Source organism: Solea solea, chromosome 5 (assembly GCF_958295425.1).
Source record: "Solea solea chromosome 5, fSolSol10.1, whole genome shotgun sequence".
Lineage (NCBI taxonomy): Eukaryota > Metazoa > Chordata > Actinopteri > Pleuronectiformes > Soleidae > Solea > Solea solea.
The window spans coordinates 17947393-17962433 of NC_081138.1; the positions used below are offsets into that span (position 1 = coordinate 17947393).

Sequence of the window (15041 nt, forward strand, 5' to 3'; positions counted from 1 at the left end):
TTTACTGTATAATTTTTATTTTTAAAACAATGAATAAATTAGGCATATATTCTATAACAGATCAACAGTTGAAATGTTGCATAGCTAAAATACATTACAATTATCAGCAGCTTGTCAGAAAATTAACAATAAAAAGGTTTAACATGCACAATAAGTTACTTTCACTGACAAAATGGTGTTGTATGATAGTACACTTGAAAGACATAACAAATATCTTTTTATTTATTTATTTATTTATTCATGTTTATTTATTTTACTTTACTTATCTTTCTCTTCACTGACCTCTTTGATCTGTGTCTTTGACATGTAACATATTAATAGTTTTTTGTGTGATAGTGGATAGGGTCAGCCACTGTTTTGGGCTTGTTTGTTTGTCTGTGTGTGTGACTTTGGTGGCAATCCAGATCCAGAATCAGAATTTATCAGTTTGCATATAGTTTATTGACAATGTGTAAAATTTAATAATAATAATGTGTCATATAGTGTATGTTTGAAGATGATCATGTGCTTTGAGTAAAACTTTTAACAATAGCTACCATGTAACTACTAAAAAGTAGTGTAAATATAGCCCAAATAAACAAATAAAGGACAATCCAAGTCATTATCATTATTATTATTATAGTATATTATAGTAGTCAAAGTAGTGCTCGTAATAACAGTAGTGAAAAGGTTGATATGTGACATAGGCAAATACACTTGTATGTATGTGTGTATTCAAATAAAGTGTAAAAAGCAGCATCTACATTTCACATTTAATATAAAATATGACAAAGCAATACATGGTCCCTGGACAAAATCAGAAAACCAGTCTTGATTCACGCTGTGTCATCTCCTCTACTTCCTCAGAGCTGAGATCATTGTTTCTCAACCTGTAGCGTAAAAGGAACATCAGTCAATAACAATGCACAGCCAATTTGGAATTAGGAAGTACATTTGTCCATCATAGGATACAGAGTAAAAAGCAAGCTTTTTCTTGGCACTGAAACTAGAAGCACAGCTACATATGACTTACCCAAAATACAGGCTACAAAACCACCAATGTGTACTAACTACGTAAGAAATGGTTTCAAACTTTTATTTTTTAGTGTAAAACTCACATACCATACTGACTTCACATGCTTATTGTGTTCTAGGGCTTGAATTAGACATTCCACTCCGGTTCTTGTTATGCAGTTTTCTGTCAGCCTTTTACAGGAAATGAAAGAGGTGGGGCAGTTTACTGTATAGCAAGTATTCAAATGACAGATCAACTATTGAAACAGTTTCATTAGACACTTACCAAATATCTTCCAGTGATGTGCAGTGCTTGATAATATTAGCAACGGCACATGCTCCTGCACTCCCAACACCATTACCTACCAGGCTGATAATAGAAGAAAAATATTTTTAAACTTAAACACACATTATTTTTACATTTGTTGTCATTATGTAATGGCGGTGGTACAATATATCGTTTGTTTAAATCTACTTGAGGTGACAATATTTACAGAAAGTATTACCTGAGCCATGACAGAGTTTTACTGTTTGCTAATGCACTGGCCAGGGCCTCTGCTCCTGCATCGCCTATCTTATTTCCCCAAAGCCTGAGCATACAAACAAAGGTTAGTAAATTGAAGTGCAACACCAAGAGGATGCATGGATGTTTTGTATGACGTTTTTTACCCTAAAAACTGCAGCGAATGATTGAATTTCAGCCCCTCTGCAAGCTGCTTTGCTCCTTCTGCAGTTATATTATTGTTACCCAGCCTGAGAGAAAATTAGTTATTAGTGTAATTTCATACAAGTACCACATCTGATGACTGTTGAAATGTGCTGCCGACCTTAGAGAGAGGAAATTCTGCTTGGTCTTTAGAAGATGACAAAAGTGCTGCGTGCAAGCATCAGTCAGCTTGTTGTTGAAAAGCCTATACAAAAAAAAAAAATCATTTGTACTGTAACAATCAATTATACTGTAACGTATTATTATGAATCATCTTAACAGTACATACGCAATCTTCTGGAAGTTGTCACACTGGATAACTTTAACAATCAATTTGCAGATTCCCCTGTCTGTAATGTTGTTATTTCTGAGGCTGATAGGAGAATAAGATAAATGACACAAGCATAATATTTAGAGATTTTTGTTTTGCCTTATTACCCGTGATAAATGATGTTAGAGAGACCTTGTTCACTATACTTCATACAACTAACTGTTTAACAATGCAACATTAACATAATAACAATTCAGAGTTTATACTCACTACAGGGAATTGCAAATGTGCATGCAGGGAAGAAGCTGCTCCACTCCAACGTCGCCTACAGTGTTGTTGTCCAGCTGGAGGCCTACAGGGCTCTTTAAATGCTGGAGCACGTAGGCTAGTGCAGTGCACTCTACTGGGCCAATGTTACAGTAGGTCAGTTTCAGGTGGTCCACCTCCAGGTTAGTGACAGCACCTTTAGCGATTCTGATGTCCTGCATCTCATAGATGCATTTGATTAGCCAAACAAAGCCTGGCATTGCATGCATGCTCTTCTTCTCTCCCGCTACAGGTTGGGGGATAGATTTAAAGTGTTTCTGCATGCCTTTGGACAGGCACTTTGAAACCTGCTTGATCTTCTTCTCCATCATAGTTCGGGGGCAGCACTGAAGCCACATGCTTCGATAGTGTTGGGAGAGCAGTCCAGACACAAAGGTGGCTGTGATTTGCAGATTGGGTTTTTCAGCTGCTGTAGCTTCACCCCCCGGAAGGTGCGCTTGTTGGTTAGTGTTGGGCAAACAGGCCCCGAAGCATTTTTTACTCTGACTTGTCTCACTCCTGTCCTGCAGCTCAAAGAGCTTAAGTATGGTCAAGCGGTCAGTGTCAACCGACAAAACGACGTACAGAGCAGCAAAAAAACACTGCAAAGTCACATGAAGGAATTCATAGTGTTTATGGTGAGAGGAGGACATGTCTTTGCTTTGAACAAGAAAGCCCATACAGATATCATTTTCTGTTACACCACATGTCTCCAGGTGTGTACATGAGAAGATATAACAGGTGGTTCCTATTCCATCAAAGGCGAGCTGTCCAAGATGCAAGACGGTTTTAAGGTGCTTCTGAAACCAACCCATCTCCACAGAACTCTTCAGGGGGCAGTGGTGCTGTAAAAAGTGCTGTAAGATCATCATGTAAATGTCTGTGATTGTTTGTAGTTTACCCTCTTCACAGCCCTGAAGCTCCTTATGGCACTGTGAGACAATCCAGCAGAGGACTGGACTATGACACAGTCCAAGTAAAGCTGTGTTTGTTTGTAGGGTCTCCAAAATCTTAGCGGCCACGGTGGGGTCACTGTGATGCTTCTTCACAAAACAGTCAATCTCACTTGGGGAAAATCCTTTCAAGAGGACCTCTTTGCGGAGGTGTTTCCTCAGTAGAGGCCCCACTGCCTCTGGACGACTAGTTACCACTTTCCACACCCCCTTCATTAGGGAACCTTGAATTAAGTTAAATAATAGTATGTGAGCAGGTGCACGCTGGGTTGGGCAGCAGAGTCTGTGCTCGTCCGAAAAGCTCTGCTTGAGCTCATCCAGGCCATCAAAAGTAAAAAGGATGAGATGTGGGTGGTCCAGCATGAACTGAAAAATCTCTTCCTGCTCCCTGTCTGGCCAGCAGCAATGTTGAAAGAGCAACTCTTGAACAGACAGTTCCCTGTGTTCTGAGTTCAGCTTGCGACAACTGAAAGGGAACAGAAACAGAAAGTCCTGGAGAGCTGTCCCTCGAGCCCAAAGAAGGTGCAGCCTCTGGAGTAAGGTGCTCTTCCCACTACCTGCCTCCCCAGAGACAAGCACTGTGTCAGCCTCCTCGTTCACAGTACCCGCTGTGCCAACTATGTCCTCCAGGCCCAAAGGTGCATGGGCCTCAGCACAATCATGACCTAGTTCCAGCTGGACTTCAGTGTAAATATCATCCAATGGCATGTGGCTTGTCCCTCCATAAGTACTGAGAAAGTGGGACTGAGCAGAGAGAGAGCTGCTCAGCTTCTTCTGATACTTTAAGAACTCTGTAGTAGAAAGCCCACACACTTGATAAATGTCAATAAAATGAATGGAAATGAATACAGTTCACAATTCTTCACTTCCAGTATTTTCCTAACAAATCTTCATTTTAGACAGCAAGTCCACAGTGAAGAGCAGCTGCCATTGAGCTTTCACAAAGTTCCCCTTCACTGCTATTTATAACAAAGTATTTTTAAGCCTATGATAAGAAAATTACCTTTTGACAGAGTCAGTTTTTTTTGGGTGAGTGACGACTCAGTTTCCTGATTTTGCTGAACGTAATGCAGTATCACGTTTGCTGCTGACTCGCCTTTTGGTCTGACGTGATCCAGCAAACGCCTCGCCTGAGCGACATGTGAATGACAAAAGATTCATGATTCAATGATTCATCATCATAACTATCGATGTGGTATAAATGTTCTCTTCCTTAGCTTGTGGGGGAAAAATTATGTAAAAAGCACATTCCAGAAATGTAATTCCAGAAACTTTTTCTTTAAAAATACCTCGGATTCAAATGCATTTCTAATACAGTTAGTATTAAATGTATTTGAAGCAATTACGTTTAACAAATAGAGAAAAGTTTTTCTGTTTGATTCATAGACATTTGTCCAAACTCTGTCAGTGTGATTTTTCAAGAAATAATCAATATAAACCCACACATGAAAAATACAGATGGCTGTTTATCTTTAGGATCTTCATTTTGGTTTGCTGACATCTCAGTTATGTTATGACTCATGCCAGAGGAATAATGGCATGTTGCCCTGTGAGATTGAAAATTGAGATAAACCACCATAGACATGAAACCAGAAGCTGTTTCCATCATAACTAGGTCAATTACAGTTGAAATGTTGTCAAGCCAAAATGTAAAAATATGCATAAACTATAGAACTATTCACTGTACCTGCTGAGAGGGAGTATATATAGGAATCCGTACTTCATCGCAGTCCCCTGATGTGAAGTGTCCTGACACAGTTAGAGCCTCGAGAGCACCATCGATGCAGCCTTGTAGCTTCCTGATAAGGCTTGGTCTATGAGTCAGGAGAGTCTGAGTAGATGGGCTCTGAGTAACGCTTTTTTCTGGATTTTCACAGCATCCTGAAAACGTAATGCCGGCAACCTGCACTTCTGGCAGGGCTTGTTTGAGAGCAGAGAGAAAGACCTCACAGGCATCCACACCCTTTGTATAAACCAAGTCAAGCAACTGTCGGGCATTGGTATACAGTGCCCTACCTGGGACTTGTATGCTCTGGTACTCCTCCCATATGAGCTCCCCATGGGCCAACAGTATATCCAGAACTCTTTCCAGATGTTCAGCTGACCCACTGCTGCATAATGCATGCAGTAGCTCTGACCGTTGTTTCAGTACAAGCTCCTGGGCAAACATGCTGTCTAACTGCCTGCTTCCATTTCCAGAGACATCCAACGTGATTATCTGCTGCTTCATTGTCACCTGTCACATATTATCATGTCAATACAAGCCTCCTGCGTCAGTTTCCCTCATGTTGTGCCTTTGCATCAAATGCATGTACAAAATACCCCATAGGGTTTTTTGTTGTTACAATGCATTGACCAGTTTTAGGAAAGGAATTAAACAGCAGACACCTAAAAACTACAGAACGGCTATTTAAGAATTATCACTTACATTCGAGTCGCCACAGGAAAAAGCTTTCCTCGCTCCATTTGTCATTTGGGTACAGCACTGCGTAACTTCAGACTCGCCTCTTCCTCATTCTACAGCTCAAAACAAAACTTGTTCTGCTACTCAGCCCCAGTTGTAAAATGGAGAAACAATCCTGCCAGCAAATTTCAAGATCAGCTGGACTATTTTGCTATTCACTGTATGACATCATCATGCAATTCTTTTTTTGAAAGCGATAAATATTGTGCCAGTCACTTCTTCTTATACAAAGCTAAATATCAACAGTAGTTTGCCTCAGTGCTTATTGTTCACTATATTTCCCTGCCATTTTGTGCATCCTCTTGCTTGAGGTAAGGACACCATATTTAGGCATACAGTGACGTCAATTATACAATTTAAATAACAGAAGTTATTGGACTATCAACAAAGACATTTTTACCTCTAGAAATACACTGAGAGAGAAAGATGCATGTTGGTACAGTAGTAGGTCCTTAGCGGTTGTAATTTGCTCATGCAACCACTTGATGGAACTGTTACTTAAATGAACCAGCCTCGTCTGTTCAACGAGGAGAGAATTACTCAACTTTTTGGGAGATTTCTTTATTCCATGGTCTTGCCCGCAACCCCAAGACCTCTATTTATGCACAATGACAAATTAGTGTGTTGTTTTACATGTTTACATGAAAGGTTCTTAAAGGGTTTGTAGAAGGTAATGAGAATTTGTATACATATTAATATGGAAAATAATTCTATAGTGATTCAGGCAGCACGTTGTATTAGATATAAATCTCTTACTCCTGCATTCTTAGATGTTATATATATCTTATTGGTCTGTAAGCCTGACCATCATCACTTGCTGTGTGTGTCTGTGTTTGGGTCCTTTGTAGACATGGTCCTACTTATCTGTTAACCTGTAAGAGCCATGACAGTTTCTTCACGGTGCCTTGTGGGGTAAAAAGCCTCAAACACATATGACATGCATAATCAAAGACACACATAGGAATAAATCTTCTTTTAAGTAAGTTTCTTTGTTTCTTTCTTCATTCCATGCCTAAGAAACATCTCCATACCAAGGGGACTGTAACACAAAGTACTCTCTGTGAGGCATCCTGTACAAAGCTCCAACATTAGGATCTGTCATCCAAAATCACAGTAGGGGCTCCAGACAAATTTGGATGGATGAGAAAGTAGAAGGCAAGAAATTGTTGATTAAGAATAAATACAGATATAGTCCCAAAATACACTTCTAAGTATTCCTGCTCCCTTTGCAACTAAATTCCTAACACTTTGTCAAAGCATGGGGAAAAAAAAGAAAGAAACACAGCTCAAACGTCATGTATTTTGACGATATAACCTCCTTCACTCTGACTGAAATATTTGGACTCTGATGGTAGTAGTGAGTCTTCACTTGAAGTGAAAAATGTGACAAGAGACACACTCACACAAGTTAACTTAGACTTAGCTTGTGGAATCTACGCCTCAGTTTTATGGGGCTTTCATATGGAGTCAGTTCAGTATCTCACCTAAAGTGCTGCGCAACACTCCAAACAACCTGGTTTGTACTGCATGTCATTGCAGGTCAGTTCTGGTTTCTTCTCTATTACAAATATGTAGATATTTCATCACTGTGGCTTCTTTCTGCAAATCAAAAGCACATGCAATGAGCTCAGTTTTAGTCCAGGTGCTCTGTGCACATACGTACTGATTGGTTTGCCAGAGACTCAGAACACCCAGAAGAAAATGAGCACACGTCATCTTCTGTGTGTGCTCTGACGTGAATCTGCAAGTGAGTTTAAAGCACACCTAATTAGGTATGATTTAACTATCGTTCATATTCAGAAAACATTATAATCATTATATTGTGGATTCTTATATAACAACTTTGCAAGGAGGACTAACTGCACTGCATCTGCAGACAAAAGAATGCCATACTGCAATCAATATGCTACACTAAATGACACAAGCCATGAACACTGTTTGATCCATACTTGAATGATAACTTCATAAGCTGAAACAAAGAGAAATAAGCAAGATACACATAACGAATACAGGACGTCTTCATTCATCCCCTCCCTTTCCCAAGTGTGTTAGTGAACTGGGGTACCCTTCACATACCAAAAAGCATGATGTTCTTCTTAGTTATTCTTAAAATATGACCTGATGGCAGCCATTATCCTGCTGCTGTCGGAGACACAGTCTCTGCCGTCACTGAAACCTGGCTGTCAGTGGGACACGAAGGAAAAATAAGATTGTAGCCACTGAACAAAAGACTCACCTAATAAAATCTGTCACTGCAGAAGTCTTAAATGTCTCAAGAATATGTCCACTGCCTTCTCACACCACTCGACTGCCTTTTCTGCCTGGAAACGAAAGTTTGTGTCACTTCGTAAACCTCACACTTCCTGCACCGAAATCCCCTGTTCATTAGTAAGGTTAAATGTACTGTTTTCTGTCTTTGGCATATATATATAAAATCCTTCATTGGGGTTTAAATAAGCGACACAAACTTATCAAACCAGGCAGCAGTAGACCGGCAGCTCATGTGTACCAGCAAGCAAAAAAAGCTGATTCTGACTTTGGTGCGGGAGAGTGAGATTGGTTTATAAACTTCAGTTTCTGAGTGGTAAACATTGTTGAATGGAGAGGTAAAGCATACTTCAGCATGACTTAAGCAATTGTAGATTTTATCATGTGAGCCTTTTTTTTCCTGACAGCAACGGTCATCGCTGACTATGTGCCAGTGCCTCATATAACCACACTTTAAAAAAATGCCTCACCTATTACTTTATACACAAGCACTGAGATCTTTTTATTAAGATGTTCTAAAATATGAAGAAGAATTTCACTTCATTAGCGGGGTTATGTAAAAAAAACAAAAAAAAACAACAACCTGTTAAACATTAACAATCTGTTCTCGTAACTCTGAAAGAGACGGGAGGATGAATAAAGGTTGATCCGTTCATGTGATTAATGGAGACGTTAGAGGAAGATCAGTATGTGCAGCAATCCTGTAACAATGAACCATTCACGCCGGAAATTAATCTTAACATCGGAGGATGAAGAAGAAAAAAAAAAACCTCTGGACAGTCAGATAAAGAGGCTCTCAGCAGAGGAAGAGGATCTCTTTTAAAGGTAACTGACGTGTGTGGTGTGACCATGCGTGCATGGGTGTGTGTGTCAATCAGGGTTTAATTGACAGGTGGATTAAAGCTCACACATCTGAGAGCCCCCATCTTTTTTTTTTTTTTTTTTTTTTCAGGAGAGGCAAAGTTGGACGGAGTCTGTTCTCCGATATCTGCCTGAGGTTTGGGGTGCTGCGCTCAAGGTTAGCATGGGCACCCCACTGAGTGTGCGCTGTCTGAGATGGGCCCTACTTGTTGGACATTCATTATCAAACTCTGTTTGCTCCTTTCATCTGCAGCTCTGTGCAGCACTCAACGTAAACTACAGAGGCACCTTGCAGCTTGACATCTCTCCATTCACTCTGTACCTTAAACAGCATGCTGCCACATCAAAGAGCTGCGGCTCCTTTTGATGTTGCCAAAAAGAAAGAGCTCCAATGATCTACTAAAAACCAATGCAACTTTCCAGAGCCTTGTTTTATTCATATTCCATCACTAAAAGTCTGGAGTCAGTCTCTAGAAGTTCAGAGAGGAGATTTGAAATTTGGAAAGATTGAAGTGTGCTCTTTGAAAAAAAATGGAGTGAATGGACAACTGGCGAAAAAAAGAGTATGACTAACTTTGGTATTGAACATAGAGGAGTTGGAGGTGACATTAAAAAAAATAAGTTTTTATTATTGAGGTTTAAAGCATCACACTTTAGGCTATCCATAAGGAAATGGAGCAACAGGGCCCTCCATACAGGATATCATATTAAATCATGCACTAATGAAGTAAAACAAAACTGTGGCTAAGCTTTATTATTGAGATTCGGTTTCTTTTTACCAATTTGTCCTTGTTCAACTACAAGTTAATTCAAATAATCAGCCAAAACTAATGAAAGTAATTGCACGTAGACTTGCAATTTGAGCATCAGAACGGGAAAGAAAGGTGACTTAGGAGACGGGCTTGTGTGAGTGTTTCAGAAACTACTGGAATGTTCATGCACAGCCGTAGTTCAGAAAAAGAGAAAACATCCAGTAAGCAGCAGTTCTCTGGACTCTGGATGCTTTCTAATGTCAGAGGTCAGAGTGAAATGGCCAGAAAAAAACAGCATCTCAAATAACCACACATTACATCCAAGATATGCAGAAGACCATCAAACAAAGGTTTTTAACACAAAAACTTTGTATTGATACTGATATTCCCAGTTTAAAGGTGCTTGGCTGAAATATTATAAATGTGGTAGTGCAAATGGCATTTCCTCTATCTCTGAGAACTGGCGTTTCAACTCATTGAAAGTCATTTTATGGGGGAATTTAAATGGTAAAAAGGTACAAACAGGAGCAAAGAGAACAGTAACAAAAAAATTTTTATTTTATTTTTTATTTTTTATTTTTTTGGAGTTCCAGGCACTGACATTCATATGTATTTGGCACTATATTGAAAACTGAATTGAACTGAATTGAATATGCATGTAAACTAAAATGTGGAAAAAAGCAGTCACATTTGAAATATTGTTCGCTTAAATTAACAATGTTTTCTGCAGATGACTACGGTGTTATTGTAAGTTGTCTTTCCTCGTTGATATCAGTAATATTGTACGGTAAAGACACATGAGAAGTGTAAAGACACCGGTGTTTGGAGGCGCTCACTTACTGATACTTCTTCATTCATGCTTTTTAAAACTCGCTGGACCATCAGACAAATATAGACTCCACCTCCCTGTCCCAGCTACAACGACATCAGAGCTGAACAAAGAGATCACCCCACCCCCCTCACGTCAGTGTGTGAATTTTTAATCCTAATTATAATTTCGTCAGACATAACACAGGGAGATATTGACAGTAAAAAGTCACATTGAAATGAAAATGTGTCATACATACTGAACTTTAACACTTTAGGTTGTCAATTGAAGAGTTTTATGTTTGCCCTTCCTTCCACACATAAAAGACTGCCGTGCCGATTGGCTTTAACTCGCGGCCTTGAGTAGGCAGGAGTCGGCATATTCTGATCATTTGCATTATCCAAAGTAAATCTGCTTTGAAGTTCCTAGATTCTGTAAGAAAAAGGATCTACTTATCCCACATGAAAAAAATGTTCAAAGCCCCTAAATTCACTGGAACAGATGTACATTATCATTGGATTTGCCTTTTTTTCTCCCCCCTTTGCTCCTGTATTGGTAATAGACTACCTGATGTCCTTCTCATCCCTTAGCATTTAGAATCCTGCCTTTGCAGAAGCTTGCTCCCTGCTGTGCCAGCCCACACTTCAAAGCTCCCTGCCTATCTGCTGGAAACAAAGCACACATAACACATTATGGCAGCCTCTCATTTCCCCATATTTAAGTCAGTATCATTGCTTTTTTGCCAGTGGTTACACACAGATTATTTATACCCGAAAGAACATTTGCTGTTACCAGTGTCTCCAAACAACGCAATTACAGTTTTCCCTGATGTTGGATTTTTCCATGACAGTCACAGAAATTTTCATAGCTCTAAATATGGAAAAAGCCAGAGTTATTATTCTCTAAAATTCCAAATAAGGGCGTACGTAAATCTAAACGTAAAAGGCCATTTATTCTTGATTTATCCCATGTTTTAAACAGACCAACATCAGTCTGATGTACTGTATATCAGGCATAGACCAAATAGTGACATTCAGTAAAATAAAAATGTGATCATTTCCTGTTTCCAGTAGTCTGCACCATCACACTATTAATAAATGTGTGAAGTGTGGGGTAGAGGAACACTAACCTCATCTCCATCCATCCATCCATCCATCCATCTCCTATCACTTTATTCTCCACATGAGGTGTCTTGGGGGTCGTTGGTGCCAATCCCAGCTGACGTGGGATGGAAGGCGGGGTACACCCTGGACAGGTCGCCAGTACTAACCTCATCCCTAATGGGTGAAATAGTGAAATATGACCACATATATGAAAGGCATGCCAATCAACACAGCAGGAGGATTTTGGAGGATAAGTATGACAGTTCAAAAAGTTCAAAGTGGCTGACTTTCTTCTTGTTACTTTTGATACTGGTTCATATAATAAGATCAGCGTGAATCTTAAAAATGGCCTAAATCCAACACTTAAGAAGTCAACCATTTTGAATGTATTGTACAATTATAGAAGTATTCACAGGTTAAAATCTTCAGTTTAGTTTTGGGTTTTTGTGCTTGGTAAAAGTGTGTTAATAAAATGAAAATTGACACACAAAATATATAATTTCCTCACTCACTGCCTGCTGCGGAGCACCTAAAGGGACATGAGCAGCCCACAAGATAGTTTCCCAATTTTTGTCAAACCTATATCAATGATTGATATTCGACTGTTACACTTTGTGTCTAACTTTGACACAGTTTTAGTTTGTGCATGTTAAATAATAAATGGACTTTTTTTTTTTGTAACTCATAATTTGCTATTGAGTTTTTTAGACTTGGACACCCTGGTGTCATTTCTGCAAAATGACACAAACTGCACAAGCGCATGGATAAAATAATTTAACATGTAAAAACAAGTTGACAATTGTTTCAAAAACGTTTTGTGCAATGTGTTTATTTTTCTTCATTCAATGAAATAAACTGTTTTCACATTAAAGGACGAGTGCTCTCCTTATTCTGGTTATAGAGTTATTTTTTATAGAGAGATTTTTTTGCAGCTGCACTTCTGATAGCTTCACAGCAACATTTCCCCAAGAAATACAGTTTCACTCAAATCACATTCACCTAAAGTTCACCTAAAAGGCGATAAAGCTCTGCTGTACAGGACTGATGCAAATAAGGATGTAGGAAGCAAGTGTAGATTGCCTCACTTCAAGACGTCCAGCAAACTTTAGCTTGAAAAACATTAGAACAAACATTCTACACCTGTTACGTTCTTTTCACAGTCCTGAACTAAAGCTACTGAGCAGCAGGAAGGCTTAAAGATGAGAAGAAGGACACTGTCTCCAGTGCTGTCCTTTCAAAAAGTGTGAATGCATGCAAATCAAACCGTTACCCTGCAGTCGAGGAGAAGATTTCCATGAACACCAAGGCTATTACCGACATATGTGAAGAGTTGAAGGAGCGCAGATCAAAGTCAGAGTGAAAAAAATTAAGAACATGTAAAAGTAAAAAGTGCCAAGTTACAGAGAAAAGATGATGCAGGAGAAGACGGTTGGAATGAAGGTGCTGTTTAAGTTTATAGTTGCTTTTCTTTTTATCACCTGTTCAAAGATCGCCCAAAAGAACAAAGATGACGTTCGCTTCCCAAAGGATTGAGTGCATAATCTGCATTTCACCCCAAAATGAGTGTGATGTAAAGAGAAAATCCATCCATTCATTCATTTTCTACCACTTTATCCTCCACGTGAGGGTCGCGGGGGGTGCTGTGCCAATCTCAGCTGACCTAGGGCGATAGGCGGGGAACACCCTGGACAGATCGCCAGTCCATCACGGGGCCACATATAGAGACAAACAACTATCCATTCTCCTGAGAACCCGGAGAAAACCCACGCACACAAAGAGAACATGTTTATGCTTTCATGGTTTAAAGTCAAATTTGTTTGCATGGTTGAGAGATTTGTTGATTTTAGCGCTTTCACATATTTAGGCAACACGGACGCAGTTCTGAAGGGTACTTTATTCTCACTTTTGGACTGAGCTGACACCACTTTCAGTGGTTATAGCAAATATAGCAACACCGTTTTATACAGAGCGAGTATGGGCTCTATAAGGTTTGCCAAGTTCTTTTGAAACAATATTTTTTTGAGTGACTCTATCTTATGCACTCTGTCTAGGGATTCAATACTGAAAAAAACGTTTAGTTTACAAGCAATAAGCTGAAAGACAAAGAAATGAGTGTGGGCAGGATCTAAGCGTTTTCCAGACTATGCATCTTTTTATATTTTTGAAAATCTCCCGGTTAGAACTTTAGTAAGTGCTTGTAAGTACAAGGCCACATGTATTAAAACATATAGTTGGAATGCCCATGCATTTATTTTTGCAGACCCCTGGGATTAGTTTAAATCCTAACTAAAATAACCGTTCTCATATTAGGTATATGAATTATTTCACTATAATCTTGGAGAAGTGTAAATACCATGTGATTACGATTGCAACCACTTACTTGACACCAGTGATAACAAACTCTTTTAATAGCTGAAAATGTGTGAAGCCGTATAGTAACAACCTGGTAAGCTGTGCTACGATCGAAATAAATTGTAATGACGATACAAGCCCTGCACTGGCTCGCTTACACAAATAGACATGTTCGTGAGAGGGAAGTGTATCACATTGCCGAGAGGCGGCTTCTCTGTGGCTGCCACGACCCGAGGTAAGCCGTTAAGCCACAGATGAAAGTGTGTGTGCATGTAGAGAGCGTGGCGTGGTGAGCAGCTGTGGTCAGCCAGATTTGGGAGCCTTCAGTGACACCAAGGTGATAGCGGAGAGGAGCTTTACTTCCCTGCAAACACACATTTCCCCCATAGCCTTCATTACCTTAAAGATTATTTACACTACAGTTATATTTAGTCATTTGAAACAGGCGATCCTATTTAAGTGACAACTGAAAACAATGCAAAGAAGATTTTGTACAATAGCAGACCTGAAATGAATAGTTGAGGTTTTTTGATGTGTGGTTGACACTCGGTCGGTGCTGACTTCAGCATGTGTGCTGTCAGCAAACTGCCATCACTGGAAGACGTGGCTGCCACTGGAGGCATGAGGAAAAACAAATGACAGCTTAACAAACGTATGCCTGCTAAAGAATTCTATACATTTTATTGTATTTACCTGTTAAACAGAGTTTTCTAGCTGAAAACTAGGGATGGGAAACGGTATAACGGTCCGATATTGGTCAAAATCACTGGATTAGACATTGGACAGATACAAATATAGATTCTGATACAATCCAAAAATATCGCATGTTAAAAATGTATATAAAAATCAGCAAAAGGCATTTAGCCGAGTCATGTTTGGGCTGTTTCTTTCCACCTTTTAAGAGAACAATATTTGTTGCAGTTTTTATTTAGGTATTGGTAGATACACTCGTTTTTGTAATCCGACACAAAAAATTGGCATAAAATGTGACTATGGTTTCAGATTTAACATATTAGCTCATGGACCTATTCAGGGCCCCTCAACTCTGCACAGCACAAGTGAGGACAGAGATGGATGGACGGACACATTTTTGGCATACTTGAAAATTAAATTAAATGAATGCAGCCATGTTCAACAGGAATAAAAATGTGTAGCCTTTGTGTTTTGTCGAAGACCCAAACACACTGATATATGCACTATACTG

The 15041-nt window shown here is 39.4% G+C and overlaps 1 protein-coding gene across 1 annotated transcript; it reads right to left on the reverse strand.

The window, feature by feature from the left end:
- Positions 1-14: 14 nt before the first annotated feature.
- nod2 (nucleotide-binding oligomerization domain containing 2) lies at positions 15-5801 on the reverse strand. The gene is made up of 11 exons (XM_058628583.1): positions 5658-5801; positions 4917-5465; positions 4233-4359; positions 2241-4020; positions 1989-2072; positions 1821-1904; positions 1663-1746; positions 1500-1583; positions 1280-1363; positions 1102-1185; positions 15-869 (listed from the first exon to the last, which is right to left on the reverse strand). Exons 1-11 carry the CDS (start codon positions 5700-5702, stop codon positions 797-799), a joined length of 3078 nt encoding a protein of 1025 aa, XP_058484566.1. The 5' UTR covers positions 5703-5801; the 3' UTR covers positions 15-796.
- Positions 5802-15041: the final 9240 nt, after the last annotated feature.